The 22,045-nt window shown below is 33.5% G+C and overlaps 2 protein-coding genes across 3 annotated transcripts; both read left to right on the top strand.

The window, feature by feature from the left end:
• The first annotated feature begins 761 nt into the window (after positions 1-761).
• On the top strand, positions 762-4,469 carry LOC137820156 (NAC domain-containing protein 91). 2 transcript variants are annotated; one of them, XM_068624018.2, is made up of 6 exons: positions 762-1,368; positions 1,727-2,004; positions 2,083-2,388; positions 3,066-3,374; positions 3,506-3,880; positions 3,960-4,469. In XM_068624018.2, the coding sequence occupies exons 1-6, from the start codon at positions 1,164-1,166 to the stop codon at positions 4,248-4,250; spliced, it is 1,764 nt and encodes a 587-aa protein (XP_068480119.1). In that variant the 5' UTR covers positions 762-1,163; the 3' UTR covers positions 4,251-4,469. The 2 variants fall into 2 exon arrangements, 1 of the variants encoding a protein (XP_068480119.1); XR_016515458.1 differs by having other exon boundaries at positions 902-1,368; positions 3,066-3,418.
• A 2,024-nt stretch (positions 4,470-6,493) lies between these two features.
• Positions 6,494-10,917, top strand: ILL3 (IAA-leucine-resistant (ILR1)-like 3). Its single transcript, XM_068626250.2, has 5 exons — positions 6,494-7,024; positions 7,101-7,226; positions 9,400-9,714; positions 9,911-10,039; positions 10,339-10,917. The coding sequence occupies exons 1-5, from the start codon at positions 6,686-6,688 to the stop codon at positions 10,714-10,716; spliced, it is 1,287 nt and encodes a 428-aa protein (XP_068482351.1). The 5' UTR covers positions 6,494-6,685; the 3' UTR covers positions 10,717-10,917.
• Positions 10,918-22,045: the final 11,128 nt, after the last annotated feature.

Genomic DNA, 22,045 nt, shown 5'->3' with positions numbered 1-22,045 from the left:
ACATTAATTATGATATTAAAACTATTAAAATATTTTTTCTTGATGAATTTAGTTTTAATAAATTTTAAATACATATAATCCTTTTTTTATATTAAATATAACTAAATATAAATAATAATAAAAAATGCAGATAGATGCGTGTATTTCTGTTAATTCTTATTATACGTCTTTCATATCTTTATCTTAATTTTTATATATATTTTTTTCTAAAAAATATGTTGTTTTCTAAAAAAAGATAAGTTTCTTGGAAAGTCAACCTATATAAAAAAAATTCAACAGTCAATAACAATCATAAAAAGTATGGAATATATGAATATTAATTGAGTATTTCCGCTTAAATTAATTTTATTTATTTACTTTTTAATCCTTAAATAAAGACTAAAATAATAATAAATAATTAAGATATTAAAAATATAAATTCAGTGATTATTATATATATAATACGTATTCAAATACTGAATAAATTATTATCTATATTTTGTTATATTTCCAAGTATTTTTAAAGGCGTTATAGTACTCTCTTTTTCTTACAACAATTTCGAGATTTTTGAATTTTAGAAAACTAATAGTAATGTGTAAAAATTGTCCGAAAGAAGCACAGCATTATTTTATTTGTTGTTGTTATTTGTTTATGGTTTTCTTACCCAGCACGTAAAATGGTGCACGTTTTGTGCCACGTGTCCAAATACCATTTGGTTGACAACATGTCCTTTTTCCCTCTAAACTAGTTCTACCATCAATAATACCAAAATTCACATTCCGATTCACCCCAACGCTTGTCCCTGGCGCATGCCTTCAGCGCGTTGAATTGAATAAGTGGCATTACCGTAGTTTCGTGGAAAGGAGAGGGTAAAACATGGCACACGGTATATACGAGGAATTTAAACGCGGTTTCTCTCTTACGTGAAATCCATAAAATTAGTGAGTCACCACTACACTACACTGCAGTGTCTGGGAAACTTTCTCTGCTCATGCGTGTTTCCTCTGAGAAAAATAAAAGCGAGAAAAAGCTATGGGCCACACCACCTAACACACACACAAGCCCCTCTGAATTATTCCCTTGATTCTCAAATTCCGATTCCGTCTATTTCTTTATAATTCATCGCAGCTCCTTTCCAGATTTTTTTCCCTTTCTTTTTTAGTTTCCTCTTCCTTCTGTCACCATGACTTCCGTCGACTGTTATCCGTCGCGCGGGGACGATGTCGCCGCCGTCTCGCTGGATTCTCTACCGTTAGGGTTCCGATTCAGACCTACCGACGAGGAACTCATCGATTACTACCTGCGACAGAAGATTAACGGCAATGGTGCCGAGGTTTGGGTTATCCGAGAAATTGATGTCTGCAAATGGGAGCCGTGGGACATGCCTGGTATTTTTCTCTTCAACCTTTTCCGATCATTATCTCTTATCATGCTGGCCGTGTTCTTTCTTTTTGGTAGTTTTTCCCCCTAGAATAATTCAATCTGATAGTTAGTTGGCGTTGTGTTACACTTGTATATATATTTTTTGTAATTTAATTAAACAGCGTGAGATTTCTAAAACATCCCCTTATACTTGGTCGATTTTTAGAAGGTATTAAAGAGCATCTTAGTAATTATCTTTAGATGGATAATTGTGTGTCTAGTATTATAAATTTCAGACTCCACATGTCTGGTGAGATGAGGTGTGTTGAGATTCTACGGTTTTCTTTTTTTTTTTAAATTTGTTTATTGGATTTTGTATTGTAGATTTGTCGGTGGTACGGAACAAGGATCCGGAATGGTTCTTCTTCTGTCCACAGGACAGAAAGTATCCGAATGGGCATCGATTGAACAGGGCAACGACTCATGGGTATTGGAAGGCAACTGGGAAGGATCGTAGAATTAAGTCTGGGATGATGTTGATTGGAATGAAGAAGACTTTGGTGTTCTACACTGGTCGTGCACCCAAAGGGAAGAGGACTAATTGGGTTATGCACGAATATCGCCCCACCTTGAAGGAGCTTGATGGCACCAATCCTGGACAGGTACATAGCGTATTGCGATTTACAATTAGTTTAGGAATTATATGAAGTGATTATGATTCTCAATTTGTTTTCTACCAGAATGCATATGTCCTTTGTCGCTTGTTTAAGAAACACGACGAGAGCCTTGAAGTTTCGCACTGTGATGAGGCAGAACAGACTGCTTCAACTCCGATTGCTGCCAATTACTCTACGGAGGAAATACAGTCTGGTCTGGCTGTTGTTGCAGTGTCCCCATCACTTGTTACAGAGGATGATAAGCACCAGGCAATTATCCCTACGCACTCTGAGGAAGCAATATCCAACGTTATAACTCCTGTTGATTGTCATAGTGATGGATATGATATTTCTGATGCACAAAATAATTATGTGGCACCAGCGGCAGAGGTTAGATGAACTGAGTTATTATTTATGATTATTAGTTATCAGTGGTTTAGAATTAGGAATATGTATGGTATTTTATTCTTTTTTGTCATTTCTATTTAGACACAGTTTCAAATAGAAAACAATACGTATCTTAAACTCATAATGGGGGATTTAGGCTATTTAGAAGATCATTAAACGTTATTTCAATCTTTATTAGCAAGAGCGAGCTTAATGTCTATTTGCTAAAATACAGAAGCTGGTTATGGGAGTGGCTTTATGCTTGTTTGGAGGAACTTCTCTATAAGCACTTTTAGGAGATAAAAATAAGAAGGAAATATGAAATTAGTTTCCCCCTAAACTAAAATTAACTGATGCATAAGTTAAAAATTAAATTTTGGAAAAGCTAATGAGAAATAACTCCTATAAACTAGATCTGCATTCACTAATTTTAGTTTATGGAGAAATTAGTTTCATTCTTTATTCTTAATTTCCTCTTCTGGAAGTGTTTATGGAGAAAATTGACCTAACTTACCTTATCTTGTAATTATGATTTTTGAGAGTTGGATCTACTTAAAAGATCACCAATCAACAATTTTTATTATACATTTGTTTTGTTTTATTGCTTTCATTCACCTCGATTTGATTTTTCATACACTCGAATTATTGATTTAGTTCCTATGGTTTGATTTTACCTACAGGAGTTTCAGCCGTGGAACGTTGATATGTGTTACGATCCAAAAAACGAGCTATTGTATGACAGATTATTTTCCCCTGTACTTGCACTTCAACCAGAATTTCCTTATCAATCAAACAGTGAATCAGATAGTCGGTATGGGCTTCAATATGGCACCAATGAGACAAACATTTCAGACTTTTTGAATTCTGTTGTTAACTGGGACGAACTACCCTACGAGGAGCCCAATTGTCAACAGTGGAGCTCCCCCTCGTTTAATGTTCAGAATAGTGTTTTAGGCAGCCACATAGATTCTGAACTTGCCAATATGACAGTGAGTAACAGCTCCTACATTATTTTGTCTTTTGTTCATTCTAGGTAGTTTCCTACTCCTGGTTTTAGCTCTAACAATCTAAAACGGTTTTCCTGCCTGCTGTATAATGTTAGTCTTGTTGTATGCTGCAGTATATGCAAGCTGGTTACGCTGAGGAGGCAAACGACAGAAAGATTCCTTTGGTGATAGCTCCAGAATTTTGCAGCACCACTGGCATCCCCATTGACCGTGGTGGTGGTGATGAGCAGAAGAGCAATGTTGAGTTATTTCAAAACAATTCCCAGAGAGCTTTTACTGATTATCAGCAATGTAGTATCTTTAATGCAGTTCCTTGTGGGGATACTGGAATCATTAGGAAGACACGAGTGGTTCAAAATGAAAAGCTAAGTGCAAACGTTACACAAGGTACAGCGCAGAGGAGAATTCGTTTGGTGCAGAAGACGCGAAATGAACTCTCAAATAAGATGGTGAAAAATGAGCTTGACTCAAAATCAATCATTGCAGTGGTAAGAATTTTGTTTGTTTAGCCTGTCTGGCAACGTAGGTGTCTTTGCTTGTGTAGTGACATCTGTTTTTCTTTGATAGGAGGAGAAAGCTTCAGAAAACCATGCTTCGGATGAAAGTGCTACTCTTACTAATGATGGGAATGAACTGCAGAAGACACCTGAACCAAATGGCAATAGAAAGATTTGTCGACAAGTTGCCAAAGCAAGTTCCACCTTGGGGTTAAAGGATTTTTTATTGCTCAGAAGGGTGCCATACATTTCAAAGGCTACCTCCAATCGTGCCAAGTGCTCTTCTATTTTTGTAGTTTCTGCCTTTCTAATGGTCTCATTAGTGGTCTTTACTGACATCTGCGGATATCTTAAATTCTAAACTGCTAGGGATCATTTCTTCGTTTTTGTTTTTGCCTCTATTTCTTTTTTGTGCCAATTAAGTAGAGGCCTGTAGGTTCTACTTAGATTTGTTGATAGTTGAATATATATGCAGTGCAACATGTAGTTGGTGTATTATATGTATACTCACCAGGTTGGCTAGTCTGTAGACTCTTGATGTACATTGGAAGTGCAGTGCCTCCCGCCAACTTTTTAACTCTTCCTTTTGAGTTTGCTGCATCTCCATTTCATATTAGCAAAGGTGACAAAAGTAACTTGAATGTTGAACAATTGAGTTGCGTGCAAGTGTTAAATTATCTAACTTTCAATGACAATTCTATGTTACAAAAATATGTAAGTGAAAAAATACTTACCGTAATGGCTGAATAATGTCATACCATACTATTGTATATAAACTGCTAAAGGGGCAAACAACTATGTGGCATGGACCTTTTGTCACACCTCACTCCAATAATGTTACTACGTTGGTAACTCGGTATATTACCGGATGAATTACATGGAGTGCATTGCTATTTTTTTTTTAATAGTATTCTATAAGTGAAATGCTAGGTGATTACAACAATGTTGTCAAGATAGCAATCTAGATTGTCGATCTTACTATCTTTTGAGAAGAAAACAAGTTGGATCATCGGAAGAAAACAAGTTGGATCATCGAAATCTATTCGAATCTGAGCGATCTAGTGATTTATGGGTTGGATCGGACGATCTCTAGGCCTCCATGATTCAGCCAAAAAAAAAAAACTGAAAATCAAATAAAATCCAGAAATCCTAATTTGAAAATCCAACCCGTTCAGAACCTGTCGTCTCCGCGTTGCTGCTTGCGATGCGTTTTCTCTAATGATAATGAAAATGAAGATCATTTTGGAGGAGAAAGATGATTATTCTATAATTAATGTGAATGGTTTTCTTGGATAGTTTATCTGTATTAAACATTATTTTAAATCTACTTTTAATTATGTTATGTATTTTGATCATTTTATGAATTATGAGTCTATTTTTAATTATGTTATGTATTTGGACTATTTCATGAATTATGAATCTATTTTTAATTATGTTATGTATAGTAGTAACTCAAATGGTAACTCTTCTGAATCGAGTTATAATCTTTGGGTTACAAGTTTTCAGATCCTTTTCAATCAGTTTTTAAATTAGGAGTTTGACAAAATTGATATATAATATAAAATACATAAAAAAATGTAAGTAATATAAGTGAAATACTAATTAAAATAAGTCAATTTTATTTTCCTTTTATGCGTATAACTAGTTTCAAAAAAGATATTAGTACTTCTTTTGTGATGTTTTTGTGGTGTTTATAGTGTTAGTTTTATTTACTATTATCCTCCTATATGACATGAGTTAAAATACCATACAACTTACAATTATTTAAAAAAAAGAAATATAACATAATTAAGAATAAAAAAAAAGTGTGATTGTCATAAAATTTTAAATTTTTTTTAAGCGATTAAATTACAATAATCCTAAATGTTATACCTTTATAAATTTAAATATATAATAATAATATTAAAAAAAAGAAAAAGAAAAAAAAGAGTAAACTAACACCGTAAGAAAAGTGTGAAATAGTTGTAAAAAGAGTAAATGATGTTAGATAATATGTCTAATTGAATGTGATGATATACCTTATTTATATCTTATTTATATGTATGCCTTTAATGTACTTAATTGAGTTTAATAAGAAAAAAAAACTTTATACATGTTTAATAAAACATAAACATGTTTCTCTCATTGTCAAAATTCTAAATGGAAAAATACTTCATTTTTAAATGTCTAGACAAAATTTCACAAAAATATAATTTGTGTTGTGACAACTTGATGTTGGGAAAGTCAAGAGGTTGATAATACGTTAGTTCGTTAAAATAATTAGATCAATTATCACATTGTGATCCATTTAATAACATTATACTCAAATGGATTAAAATTTAATACATTAAAAAATATAGAGATCTAATTAAAAACTTAAAAAAATAGTGAAAATTTGAAACTAATTCAATAATAATAAAATACATCCGTGTAATACACCTTTAATATATTATTATTCTTGACTTACAAAAAATATCAATGAAAAAAGTCTTGAAAAATGAATTGATTTTAATGATAATGTTATCCACATTAAATGAACTGACCTAACAAAACAAAGAAATTGAAGAAAATAAAAAATACTAACTTATAAAATTTATAAACATGGATCGATTTGCTCGCTTCTTTATGATTTATAATATTATCACTATTTTTATATAACATTTTAAAATAATTAATAATCTAAAAAAGGATATTCTTTTGTGTTCTTGTGGTGCGTTCATGTTTATAAGATATGAGGAGTCAACGAAAGAGGAGTAGTTAGAATTGGTGAAGTAAGTGACAGTTAGCACAGAAACAGAGAGTGTAAAGTGTTGAAAGATGAATGCGTATTTGATCGCAGCCATTTCTCTGTTGGGCGTGTTTCTGTCATCATCGACCGTGTTCGGGTACGAGGAGGATGAAGTGTATGCCAAAGAGATTCTGGACGCAGCACAGAAGGAGAAGGAATGGTTGGTTTCGGTGAGAAGGCAAATCCATGAACACCCAGAACTGGCTTTCCAAGAACACAACACCAGTTCTCTTATACGCGCACAACTTCACAAGCTTGGTATACCATACACATACCCAGTTGCCAAAACCGGCGTCGTTGCACAACTTGGCTCGGGCTCTCGCCCCATCATTGCTATTCGTGCTGATATGGATGCACTCCCCATGCAGGTAAACCCGTTTTAACTTCTTTGATATGTGTATGTGGATGTGAATGTACCTTTGATTTGATGGTGGCGATGCTTAGGAGCTTGTTGAGTGGGAACACAAGAGCAAAATTGACGGCAGAATGCATGCGTGTGGACATGATGCTCACACCACCATGCTACTTGGGGCTGCAAAGTTGCTCAGCCAGCGCCAAGATAAGCTTCAGGTTCTTTTCCTATTCTCATTGTCTAATTTAGGTGGATCTTTTAGGTTTCTGGTGTTTGTCTCTTTTGAGGTCATTTTTAACCATTTTCCACAAAAAAGACAATACACTATTCTTAGATTTAGAACCCAAAGTCCTACACTGATTGTACATCTGACCATGTAATTTTGATATGTTGTCTATTGCTGTCTCTGGTGAAGTTATGAAAAAACCCAGATTTGAACACCATTTAGCCCCCTTAGGTATCTGTGGATTTAAATTGTAAATTCCATGGGTCGAAAGAATCCAGAAGCAACTCTGGTTGGAGTGAAGTCTTTCGTGATGGAGTTATTTGTGGATCCAAATAAATTAGTGTCAAGTCAATTTAGCAAACATAGGTATCTAGACAAGGTGGCTTTCTAAGTTGAACCGTTGTTTCTATTTGTTGATCAAATTCTTAGTTATATGAGAATAGGAATTTAAGGACTTTTACAGCTTTTGTTTTGTTATGTATATGAAAGAAGGCATGTGTTTGGATTCTTGCTGTAATGTTGACATCTTGCTATCTTACTGTTGTATGACACTAGTTCTTGCCTACATATCTACATCACTTGGATGAGTGCGTATGTTGCTTGTAGCCCTGAAACTGATCTGCTTAATAATATTATTCATGCTGCTGCATATTTTTGTTGTTGTTAATTGGTCCATCATTTTTTGAGAGAACACTATAGTTAGGAAAATTCTGCAAAATCCTAAGATCAATCTGTGCAAATATTTGCTAATTCAGTTTAGAGATTCAAGCATGGATGAGAACATCTGGCTTGTTCGTGTTGGGTGATTATAATACAATTGTATTTAACCTGTCTCTCCTTTGCATATCCTATATATATCAAACTCAGTTTGAGTACCGAGTAATTAATTCTATTCTATCGAGCACCAGTTACATGACCAGTTTTTCTCCAATGAACTAGCTTTCTTTTTGGCCATTCCTAATGAACTAACTCATTGCAACTAACTGATCACGATAAATGTTGAGAAAACAGACCATAAAATAGCTAGGACAACTTTACCATAGTGGCAAACATATAGTTCAAAGCAAGATGTGTTACTGGCTATTGTAAGTCACGGTTTGTATTTGTTCAAATCAAAACTGTTATATATCAAACCATTCTCTTATGTTCACCTAACATTTAGCTTTTGGAATAGTTGATTCATGATATGATATTAGGGCCTCTATGACCATGTGATCTAGGGTTTCAATCTTGTATCCCTCATTCTTATTAATAAAATCTAAATATCTGCACAGGTTGAGGTGGTATTTTCCACCCTTCAAGCACAAAGTTAAACCATTCATGTGCTTATACCCAACAATTTAAGCCTTTGGGATAGTTTGTTCATAAAAAACGTAATGGGAAGTATTTATCTTTTTAGGCATGTTCCAAGGTCAACTTAAACGCTTCCTGGGTTCTACATTAGTTCATTCTCTTCTTGTCACATTATTAGGCATCTCACATACAGAAAACAATTGTTCCTTTTCAGATTGCTAATGTTGCAATTCGTTTGGCTTCTTATTCCTCGCATAGTATAATTTTTCCTATGTAATCCTTTCTTTCTGTTCTATATTGGATTTGAGCCCATGGCCAACCACAGACAGAGTGCCTAGGCAAGATATTGAGTTATCTTTGCCCCACCAGATAATTACCTAATCTTCGGGAAGCTGGTAGAGACCACACCAAAGCTAGTTGAAGTTTTATAGATTCTCTGAGCTTTTGAAATTTCTACTTCATAACTTTGGGGTTTTATGCCAGTTTGAAATTTAAGAAGTTGTTCGATATGGGTTATTCTTGTCATAAATGTGCAGGTGAACTTGAGAGTGTTGATTCTCATCGGTTCTGAAGTTATAGCAGTGCCTCTTAAGAATATGTCTATTTTGACTTTAATACCACCAGTTGCTGGATTAGATGACATGTTACATATCATAAATTCATAGAAAATCTGTACTGTAATGTTGGAACTACTGCAACTATGCACACAATATTGAATTGCCTTTTCCCTGGTAATAGTATAAAAGCATAATGATGTAAGCACTGTTTTGTGTGTGTGTGTGTTTGTGTGCTTGAAGTACTGGCACATGCACAACTATTTTTAACTAAAAAATTGTTCTTTGAAGACTGAGTTCTAATCTTTGGTATTAAAGGGAACTGTAAGACTTATTTTCCAACCTGCTGAGGAAGGAGCCAGGGGTGCCTCTCAAATGATAAAGGAAGGAGTGCTTCAAGATGCAGAAGCAATTTTTTCATTACATATTGATGCTACAACACCTACTGGAGCCATAGCATCCATTCCAGGTGCATTTACTGCAGCTGGATGCGTGTTTGAGGCAAGGATGGTAGGAGTAGGTGGTCATGCTGCATCACCCCACACGAATGTAGATCCAGTGCTGGCCACATCATTTGCAATTTTGGCACTGCAACAGCTCGTTTCAAGAGAAACTGATCCTCTTCAAAGTCTAGTATGTGCTACTCTCAAGCTTGACATTCGCAAGAAGAATTCACCAAAGCCGTTTAAAATGCAACGAAAGAGAAACTTTCCAAAATTTTGTTTCAGCCCATTGTTGTGGATCTGTCTTCATGCATGAAAAATTTTGCTATTTCATTTCTAAGCTTTCCTCTATTCCGTTTACCTTACATAATTTATTTGTCACACAGGCGCTATCAGTTACTTTTGTCAAAGGGGGAACTGCATTAAACGTGATTCCCTCGTATGTAAAATTTGGAGGCACACTTAGGAGCCAGACAACTGAAGGCATGTACCATTTCAGACAGCGATTAAAGGAGGTATGAATAATGATAATTTAGACATTGTTAGTATCATTCAGAAACTTTCACAAGCTGTTGGGAAGTTCTGGTTCATCTCTGCTTTGCCTCATCTATGAAATTCAGCAGAAGTCATTTTGGGTTGCTTGTAAAATCAGTTTCTTATTAAGCTATACTTTTTCCGTGTAGGTAGCAATAAAGCAAAACTGTATTTTTATTTTGTTCATACTTGTGTCTGTGGTAATAGAAGGATGAATAGTGAACTTAGTTGTTTTGTTCTATAAATTTGTTTAGTTTATTTTGTTAGGAAATGCTTGCAGGTTATTGAAGGACAGGCAGTTGTGCACAGATGCAATGCTTATGTTGATTTCAAAGAAGAGTACTACACCCCATATCCTGCTGTTGTTAATGACAATTATCTGCATCTGCATGTGGTAAGAGTTGGGCAACTTCTGCTTGGTCCAGACAATGTGCATGAAGCCAAGAAGGTGCTGGCAGGTGAGGACTTTGCATATTTTCAACAAGTCATTCCCGGAGCATTGTTTTCCATTGGAATCAGAAATGATAAAGTGGGAGCAATTCACTCCCCACATTCCCCTTTCTTCTTTCTGGATGAGGAGGTTCTGCCAATAGGGACAGCTCTGCACACTGCTCTTGCTGAGTTGTATTTAAAAGAGCATAACCATACTGTTCAATGAGATTCTTTTCTCAATAGCTCATAAATGCATTGGTGATTTTGTCTATTTAAGAAACATGTACATATTTCATCAAATTGTTAGATTACTTCTATTATTATGTGATGCTCCATGGTTACACCAAAGACAAGTTCTTTTAGAAACGATGTAACACCCTTGTGCCGTGTATAAATTTTTAGGGAGGTAGAGTTTTGTTCTGTAATATATTTACCTGACCAAATTCGCACTGTTTTTTAAAATAAGAAGCCCCATGTGGTAGTCATTAATCATAGACTCTTTCTTCCTACACCTCCATACCTTCTTGTGCCACCCCATACTAAATATGAAAATACCCTTTTATCCTTTTTTTTCCACCCCTTGGATTTGAAATAATAAGTCTATGATTACATAATCCGGAAGTCAATTTCATATTTAGAAAAGACTTCCGGATTATGTAATCCAGAAGCTAATAACACATATGAAAAAAAGGCTTCTGGATTACATAATCCAGAAGCTAATCTTATATATAGAAAAGACTTCCGGATTATGTAATCCGGAAGCTAATCACAAAAGACTTCCGGATTACATAATCCGGAAGCTAATTCTGAATCTAGAAAAAGACTTTCAGATTATGTAATCCGAAATATTGAAAAGGGTATTTTTGGAATACAAAAAATTTATGGGGTGGCACAAGAAGGTATGGAGGTGCAGGAAGAAGCAGCCTTAATCATAATATATTAATCTTTTTGGGTTGTTCGTAGTAGCATTGATGCCTTTAATTGATTCACCAAAAGTTCCATTAAATTTGGTTCACAATGGAATATAAATGAAAAGACTATGAATTTTCCTACTTTCAATAGTAAGAATAACATTAACTACACAAATCTTGCATTTACAGTTAAGTGGGGGCTATGTAATTCTATCTAAGTGGTTACTTGAGAATGCAAAACACTTACCCTGTTCAATCAATCTCCTTCTCCCTCATTCATCAATTCTAAAAGGCAAATCCTCCATGCACCTCCATATTTTTTTAATTCTAACAAGATCTTTTTTAGTATGATGTCTTTTTCATCTTTAAGTGATGATAGTTGTCTGTGGTGGCTGGTGATGAATGTTGGTGGTTGAGATAAGTTTGTATGTTGGTGATTGAGATAAGTTTGTGATGTTTATATTGGTAGTAGGTGTTTTTTTGTTTTTTTTTTTTCATTCTTTTGGAAGACACAACCTAGAAAAAAATCTCAGCAAGGTGCAAAAATGGATACAAAACTAAAAAAAATATATATATCTTCACACTGGGGAAAGTCAAATACAACAAATCTTCTCGTCAACTCTCTCACATACGTTCAAATGATGAAATTGCTATCTCAAACATCCTCTCACACACACTCAAATGATGAAACTGTTCTCTCAAACATTATGGCGGAAGAAGAATGAAAATGATGCGACTGAAAGGAAGGTATATGATACTAGGTGCAATTGAGATTATTTAAAAAAATGTGAAGTTATGTTTTATTTAAAGTTATTTAAAAAATTATAAAAATATTAAAACCGACTTTTCCACTATTAATATAGAGGTATAAGATATGGAGGTAAAGAGAGAATTTCTCGTTCTAAAAATGAGACTGCTTCTTCATGCATTTTCATATATTCTTCTCTCACTTTCATAAATTTTTGGTATTCCAAAAATGTCTCTCTGTAATATTCTAGATTATGTAATTTGGAGTTTTTTTTGTCTAAATTTGTAATTAGCAGAAACTTTTTTTAAATGCATGATTAGTTTTTTTATTACATAATTCAGAAATATTTGTTCAAATGTGTGTTCGTATTATGTAATCCAGAAGCTACTCTTAAATCAAAACTTTCAGATTATATAATCCAAAATACCATTTTTTAAAAATATATTTTGGATTACAAGTTATTTTTGAATTCAAGATTAACTTCCAAAAATATGGAGGTGAAAAAAAATAAAAGATATTTTATGTTTTGTATGGAGTGGATTTCATGTTGACGAGATCGTCATCAAACCCATTCATTTTGATATTCAAAACAATGCTAGCAACATATTTCTTTATACTCATAAAATATTATTCAAACATATACTATAAAGGTAGAAAAACTAAAAGTATATTTCATTATTCTCATTTAAAAATGATTATTCAAATTTATAAGGTAAAGAGTAGAAACAAACTAAAAGCCTTTTAGTTACAGGTCTTCGTTTTTTCTATCTCTGCACTTTTTTTTTATATTTTAATAGCTTAAACATGTTTGTAATTTTCGTAATATAAATGCTTTATGATTTCATTTTCTATAAAAAAATTACGCTTTTAATTGCTATAGAATTTTATTTAACGATTTTAGGTTGTCATTATTCACTGATGGTACGACAATGGTCTATTAAAGAGCTTGGTGAATCTTAAATATAATGGGGGACACAAGTAAAAATATATTTTAACATAAAAGGAATCAATAATAAATTTACAATTTATAAGGACTACAAAATATTATCAAAATTAAAAAAACAAATAAATATTTTTTAAAAATAAAATAAAATATAAAAACTAAAATCATCTAATGAATATATTATAAGGACTAGAAATAAAAAAAATGTCCATTTTAAAATGTTAGAGAGTGCAAAGATCATTTATCTCACTGCTTCATCATTTTAGTCATTATATATTTAAATTGATGATTTGCTCTTTTCCGGTCTTTATTCATTATATATTTTTATTATTTATTATAATTATGTTTAATATTAAAATTTAAATAAATGATATTATTATTTACATGGTTATATTATCAATATAAATTTATTAGTACAAATTTTCTAAGTGCATCTACTAATAAATGATGTAATGCAGGATGGAACCCGTAGCTCGTTAGCAAAAAGCATGGAACATGTTCAGTAATTAAACCTGTTGACTTGCTTAAGCCTGTCCCACATAACCTGCAGCTCGTGCGGACCAACGGGACCGGAGAGACTGACCCGCTGACCCACAAAAAAGAAGAAGCAAAGTTGTGTACTTATGTCAAAATATAGAAAGAACCAGTGCGATCATGTTTTTTCAAATTAGACAGAACTACTTAGATCATTGTGTTTATCTTCATGTTTATTTGTGAGTGTAAGATCATATTTTATTTTTGTACTATGACTATATTTATTTTTTACGATAATCATATTGGTTGAACCAATAATTTTAATAATTTACACAATTGAACAACGAAAAACATGTTATCAGTGCTTATCAACTGAAATAATGTTTCTTTATATTGGACTGAACTAGTTGAACCATCATTTATTTTTGTTGATTATTGTGGGGTAAGATCATATTTTATTTTGTACGATGACCATATTTGTTAAACCATTAATTTTAATTATATGTTTATCCTATATTTTTCGACATAATCTTAATTTGCAAATTTGATTAGAATGGATGAGGAATGTACTAACATGCATATAATGTTATTGAAATGGAAGAATATTGATGTTTTTTAATTGACTATGTTTAATGTAGTGGTGTAGTTATTTGATGTTTGGGTATATTTTGAAATGGAAGAATATTCATGTATGATATTTTATCTTAATTGAATTATTGATGTTTGACAATGTTTGAAATGAAAGAAAATAATATTGATGTTTGATATTAGTAGCAAACCTAGATTCAATTTTTTATTCGATTATAATCAATTTATACTAATTTTTTTTATAATTATTGAATTTTATTATTCAATTTATCTGTAACAATACAAAAAGTAGCAAATATTTTGATTGAATTCTTTTATATTCAATTTTCCAGTAGCAAACATTTTTATTAAATTTGTTTTAAAAAAAATTGTACACGGGTTGATGCAGACCCACAGACTGACCCTTATGCGCGGTGGGGCAGAGAAATCAGTCCGCATTCACTATGCGGGGCGGGCCTATGCAGGGCGGGGCTAGCCCACATTTTCATCCCTAGAGAAGGCATTCTGTCATTCATAATCTTATTACTTGTCATTTCTGTATTTTAAATCCACTAGAAAACATAGAACAAATACGTAAAACATCATTTCATGTACAAGATAAGCGAGCATAAGAGATGATAAGGGACTTCATTACTGACACTTGGTATATCCCACATATTAACCATGGATATTTGATCGCATATCTAGACATAGTCGTCTATTGAGTATAAGTAATCTGTGACAATCTTTATTTTGATCTGGAGCATATTCAAATATGTTATATCACAATGACTGACAGTCAGACATTCATAAATTTTCTTTGTGATCTCCAATACATCTTGTCTGTGTGAGATGTAAACTCATGATCTTACATCGAAATAATCCTTAACTTGTTCATCATTGAAAAAAATTCGAGAAGGATGCTTTTTTGCAATTATTGGCATCAACATCAAGTATAAAAATTACTTTTTCCTTGTTTAGATTGTCTTGTAATAAGAATTATTTTAAAATTCTTTCTTTGTCAAACTCTCCCCACATACTTCAAATTCATAAACCAAATAACTTGTGGTACAGACAAGGTGGGTAACTCGTCTATAATACTAACAAGACAAAACATATGTTTTTGTTGGACTAACTATTCAAGCTGATCTACCATTTCGAGCATTCTTGAGTTTTAAAGAATAGAACCAGTTAGACTCAATTTTCATCTCATCTAATATTTTGTCTGCATCATACATAGATTTTTCTAGCCAAGTACTCATGAATGCATATGTTAATCTTTTTTCTTCGTCATGATTTAAAACTCTTTTCAAGCTTAATAATAACATTTTCAATCTGCGCATCATTCTAAACTCCATAGAATCAACATTCAAAGATCGTAAGAATATATTCTAGCCATTCTATCAATAAAGACATAATAAAATCCTGCAAGTAGGTTCAACAACGTCAATCACCATGATGATAGCCGACTGCAAAGAGAAAGATAGATTAAAATAAGAAAAAAATACCTTAACTTAATTTTTTTTTAACTAAAACCATGAAAAACATTATCGCATAAGATATGAGGGTGCACAGCTCACACAATCACGTCAGAAGTTGTGTGAGTTCGAGCAGACAATAATTATGAAAGCCAATAATGTTTCTTCAAATTGGACTGAACTAGTTGAACCATCATTTCTTTCTCTCTATTTACTGATGGGAGTAAAATCATATTTTATTTTGTACTATGACCATTTATTTTGTACGATGATATATTGGTTAAGCCATTAATTTTAATTATATGCTTATTCAATATTTTTCAACATCATATCAATTTATATTCAAATTTTGGGCAGCATTGCGAGCTAGTCCTTATGAGTTGGGACTATGCAAGGCGGGAGAGTGAAAAGCCAGGTTCCTTCACAAAACTCAGAGAAAATTTAACCACTAGACCAAGCAAATGCTTTAGTATGATATGAATATAATATTAATAATATGAATATAATATTAATAATATGAATATAATATGAATATAATATTTATAATAATACTAATAATATTAATAATAATACTAATAATATTAATAATATTAATAATAATACTAATAATATTAATAATAATATTAATAATATTTATAATAATATTCATAATAATATTAATAATATTTATAATAATATTAATAATAATATTTAGAATAATTTTAATTACAATAATAATATTAATGATAATATTTATAATAATTTTAATTATAATAATATTAATAATAATATTAATAATGTTAATAATAATATTAATAATATTAGTAATAATATGAATAATATTAAAAAATATTAATAATATGAATAATATTAATAAATATTAATTATATGAATATTATTAATAAATATTAATAATATGAATAATATTAATAATATTAATATAATTATTTTTCTTGTAGTGTTAGTCCTTTTTTCTGAGCCTTCTTTTACTTTTGCATTCATTATTTTGTGCTTGAGTTTTGGTGCGATATTGAGAAAGAAAAACATAATTGTATTGGTGAAGGTTATGACGAATTGGTGGGTTCTTGTGAACACATCTTTTGTAGTGGTGAAGGATTGCAAACTGGAGTTTGTTTATGTACTTGTACGGATGATGGGGTCTAGGTAATTTTTGTCCACTAGTATACAATTCGCTGACGTGTCGGTAGTCTCCTGGTTCCTTGAAGTTCTTCCTCTCGCTGCTTGTGCTCAGTTTGTCTAGTATTTTTAGTGTGTTCTCCTAAGATATGAAAAGCGTACATTTTCTCCCTTCAGAAGTTCTATTTATAGATTGACTTACGGGCTCTTACCTGTGTGGGCTGGATAGTGAGTTGATCAGAACATGTGTCGTGACTCTCTGAAATCATGGGAGTGTATCTTTCGGTTTATTGTTGCCTTGAGATATTTATCCGAGTATTTCGGAACGTTCATTCAACTCTAGTTATAATTGTCTCTTTGTTACCTATTTATTATGTTGTAAATGTTATTTGATTGGATCCTAGGTCGTTCGGTGTCCTACCGGTACAGTTTCATTGACATAACTAGAGCACGAGATTGATTGAGTTGAATCGCTGAAACTGTGCTCTGTTTGAAACTGTTGAAGTGAATTTGCGAAAACGAAATTACATAAGAAGCAAATTGTTGCACGGTAAGGAAACTGAAATTCGCTTTGTGGTTTTGTATTTCTCTTTTGTTTTCATTTCTGATTCCAAAAATCTGTGTTTCTGAGTTTGCTATTGTGATTGTTCATCACAAATTTCTTCTTCCCACTGAGTTTATGCGCAGAAAAACATTGTCTGAAATTGAAATTGACGCATGAAATTGACTGGAGAAAAGGAAAAATAGTTGTGCGCTTCTGTTTGAAATTCTGCATTTACGGTTCTAGAAATTATTGGCGAGTGAGAATTTTGTTCTTGCAACTTGTTCCTGTCGGTTGACTGAGAAAGTCTTCGTGCGTGGCTCTAACTTGCGAACAATGACTCCTTCGTCTTCAACTCCAGATCTCCGCCTTACGCCGCCGTGAGTACCTGAAATGAAGTGAGCAAAGGGGCGCCCTCGCGGCCGTTTGCACTCCGACGATCAAGTCAACAAAGCAAAAAACATCAAAATCTCCGTATCGGAGAACCGTAACTGAATCGTAACTAACTTTGTTCTCTCGCTCTCTGAGTGAGTGTGTAAACTGAGTAAAATGTGCAACTGGTAGAACGTACCTTAGTAAACTTTTAGAGAAGCTTATATACCTTGATGTTTCAGTGCTTACTGACACGTATCCTTCTGACTTAACTGTGATTCCACGTGGAAGGCCTTACAACGCTATAACCCAACTTAGGGAAACTCCAATGTGTAAGTCTCCCTTCCCTAGAGTGCATCTGGCGCGAGGGGTGACGACTTGGGTGGCAACTCATGCGCCCAACTTCTAGTCACTCGCCCTGGGAGTGTATCTGCCTTCCTCTCGTACCATGCACATGGTTCGGGCGTGGCCCTCTCCTGGGTTGTATCTGTCCCAGGGATTCTCCAGAGGTGGCGTGGGTACTTCACCAGTCAGGTTACTCCCTGCTGGTACTAGGGATATGACCTTGAAGCCACCTTTCTTCTTCCCTCATCATTGTTCTGTGGTATCGGGGCCCGAGGCCTCCTAGTCCGTACCGTGGCCTCTTATCGTGTCGTCCCCTCCACGGTCTTTCCTACCCGTGGGTATCGGGGGATGACAGCATCGACACCTAAGTTAGTCGACGCCTATCATGGCAACGCCTCTACCTGGCGACGCCCACTTTTGGCGACGCCTAAAGTGGTCAACCTATTGACCTTCTCCCCTGGACCCCTTGGCGGGTCCCACCACGTGTTTGACTTTGACTTTGACTTTGACTTTGGTCAACGTTCGGGGACGGGACGGTACACAACTGGAGAGTCGAATTCGGTGATCATAGCTTGTGCCTTCATTCAGAGAGTGTTTTGTTAAGTTGTGCCTTAGTGCGGGTCGGTGACGTGTTTGTAGCAATAATGCCTTAGTTTTGGCACCGGAAACAATTCTGTACAAGAAATACATGAGTTGAATCCGTGTTGATGTGTAAACAAATTTGAGTTTTGGTTGAATTGCAGCCAAGATGCTTGTGAAAAAGCTTCAATACAAAAAAAGGATGATTGAATTCTGCTGGCGCCGCTGGCACGGTGACATTAACTACTGTTGCAAAGCTACTGTAAATTTTGGTGCAGTTTTTGTTTAACAAACTGATTTAAAAAAAGAAGATTGTACAACAATGAGATTTGGACATTCATTGGTTTGGTGCACTACAAAGTTACTAATATCAGATTTAGCACTTGGTTGAAGTTAAAATTTCATGAGCAGCATTATGGTGGGGAACCCGCGTGACTTGAATGGTTGATTAATTTGTGCCACGTAAGAGAAGGCAATTTTGATACAAGGTTTTCCATTTTGGTCCCGGAGGTCCATTGACGCCATTTTTGTCGGGCTACGAGTATGTTAAATTACTAAGTTGCCTAAATTTTCGACTTCATCGGTTCACAATAAATTCTTGTAATATTTTGTGATATCTTGCAACACACGTCTTTGTTGTTAGTTATAAAGCAATGCACTATACAATTTTTTTTTTTAAAAAAAATACTCAAAATACTCTTGTAATTTTGATTTGAAAAACAGGAGTGTGAAGTTTAGTTGTTGGAAGGAAGTGGTTGATTAGAGTGTAAGTGGAGGAATAAGAATGAGTCTTTAAATAAATAAAATAATTAATTTATTAAAATAATAAATTCTGTTAATATAATAATTTATCTATTATTTTTGTCTTTTCTAACTTATCAATTCATCAATGTTTTTTTTCTCTTTAATGCTATTGAAAAAAAGGAAAATTAAAAAATATTAATATTTAATATTTAAAATCCAAAGTTTTATTTTAAAGTGGAGTCATCACCATATGGACAGAAGAAGAAATTTTTTCGCAAGTGAGTCCAATGTCACTACGGTCCATTTGTCAAAATTCAGCAACACTTTAGTGTCGGCTATACACACAACAAAAAATTGGCAATTTCTTCTTGCACCATATCAATTTGGATGTGCACCCAACAAAGTTTTTAAAACCTCATTCTGCCCTTGTCTTCTTTATTATGAAAAAAAGGTGCAGGGTTGAGGTGCAGAGGAAGTTGATGTTCATTTGAGGTGCAGAGGAGGTGTTGTTGGTGTGGTGGTGGAGGAACCGTTTCACTCTTAGCTTCGGCTCACCTTCTACAATGCGTCTCCTTCTCCAGTGACTTTGTTTGTTGTTGCTGCGGTGACTCAATGCTGCTTTCGCTGCGGTGTCTGTAAGGTTTCGTCGCTAGCTCAGTCACGAGAACAATGAACATGCTTGGACTACTCTTCGTTTAAGTCTGTAAGCTTCTGCATTGCCTCATTGACAAAGAAGAATGAAGGGTGCTTAGCGGCTGCTGGGTTGGGTGCACATTTTACCCAAACCTTAATTTGCATTTCATTAAGGGTATTTTGGTCTTTTTCACTTGCGCATATTAGGTGCAGTTCGAAATGATCTGGTATAGAGAGAATCTGCCCAAAAAATTATGTGTCCACATTTTCAAGGCTAAACCCACACTTTATTCTAATTTCATTGTCTCCCTACTCAAAGTTAAGCCCTCACTTTATTTCTAATTTTATTGTCTCCTTATCTGCGGCTAAGCCCACACTTTATTTCTAATTTCATTATCCCCTCCTTCACGACTAAGCCCACACTTTATTTCTAATTTCATTATCCCCTCCTTCACGACTAAGCCCACACTTTATTTCTAATTTCATTATCCCCTCCTTCACGACTAAGCCCACACTTGTGTAAATAAATAATATAAATTATAATTTTGTGTGGATAACTTGTAAGCTAGGCCGACGCAAAAAACACCTATTGCAACGCCTATGTGACCGTCTAGCCAACGGTAATTGTGTCCCACACACCCGCCAATTTTTTGTGTCGAGGATATTAACTTTCAAAGTTTGGTAAATGCAAAGCCCACGCTAAATACATCTTTGTGTCCGCTATTTATAGTTAGTGTCCGCTTTTTCCCATCCTAATAAGCATATTTTTTGTAGTGTCTATATATATATATATATTTTTTTTTTTTTTTTTTCGACAAGATCTTAATTTACAAATTGGATAGGAATGAATGAGGAATGTACTATCATGCATATAATGTTATTGAAATGGAATAATATTGATGTTTTTAAATTGACTATTTTTAATGTAGTGATGTAGTTGTTTTATGTTTGGGTATGTTTTGAAATGGAAAAATATTCATGTTTGATGTTTAACTATGTTTGAAATGTAAGAAAACAATATTGATGTTTGATGTTTTATATCTAGCAAACATATGTTCAATTTTTATTCAATCATAATCAATTTATATTTAATTTTTATATAATTATTGAATTTTACTATTCAATTTTTTAATAGTAAAAAAAAAAACAAATATTTTGATTAAATTATTTTATATTCAATTTGTTAATAACAAACATTTTTATTGAATTTCTTAAAATAAAAAACTGTATGCAGAGGTCTGCATACCTTCATACTAATCTTTATAGGGTAAAAAAATTAGTTTGCGTTCACTACATGAGACATAGACTAGCCCGTATTGATATTCCCATAGACAACAAATTTAAAATGAAATTCGGTATTTTAACAATTATATATGCACTAACATGCAATATTCATTATTTCTATATCTTTGTCTCTTTTTTTTCATTTATTTATTTATTCACATTTTTTACGGATCAGGACGTAAACTTTTCCAAACTTATGGTAAATATCCTGGTGGTGGAAGATATACCCCGAAACCATGAAATCATGAAATGAAGTAAGGGCATAATAAAGAAGATCCAACAATGCTATGTGCCTAAAATATTATTAGATATGTACGTTAGAATCGTTTTGAATTTCATAGGAGTAGTAAAATTACTTTTAAACATATAGAAATGTGTGTCTGTACTAGAATAATGATACTATATGTCATGCATTATTTCCAGGAACCATGTGTACCGATACTATTATTACTCAGAACCAATTAGTGGTCACATGCATGTATTACACCAAATGAATAGTAAAATTCTCATCAGCATACACTACAAGAAAACTAAGAAATAGCTTCCAAAATCTTGTGTGGGCTAGTAGCGGACTCTACTTTCGTCGGCCAAAATGGGTAAAAGCCCACGCAAAAATCACATTGGACGCAAAATGGAAAATTAGCTTCCAAATTTTTGTATGGGCCACTTGCAGACACTAGTATCGTCGGCCAAAATGGGTAAAACCCACGCAAAAATCACATTGGACGCAAAATGGAAAATTAGCTTCCAAATTTTTGCGTGGGCCACTTGCAGACGCTAATATCGTCGGCCAAAATGGCTAAAAGCCGACGCAAGAATG

This window comes from Phaseolus vulgaris, chromosome 9 (assembly GCF_051622355.1).
Source record: "Phaseolus vulgaris cultivar YP4 chromosome 9, ASM5162235v1, whole genome shotgun sequence".
Lineage (NCBI taxonomy): Eukaryota > Viridiplantae > Streptophyta > Magnoliopsida > Fabales > Fabaceae > Phaseolus > Phaseolus vulgaris.
Note: the sequence above shows the minus strand (reverse complement) of the source record. Positions and strands in the feature narration are given on the sequence as shown.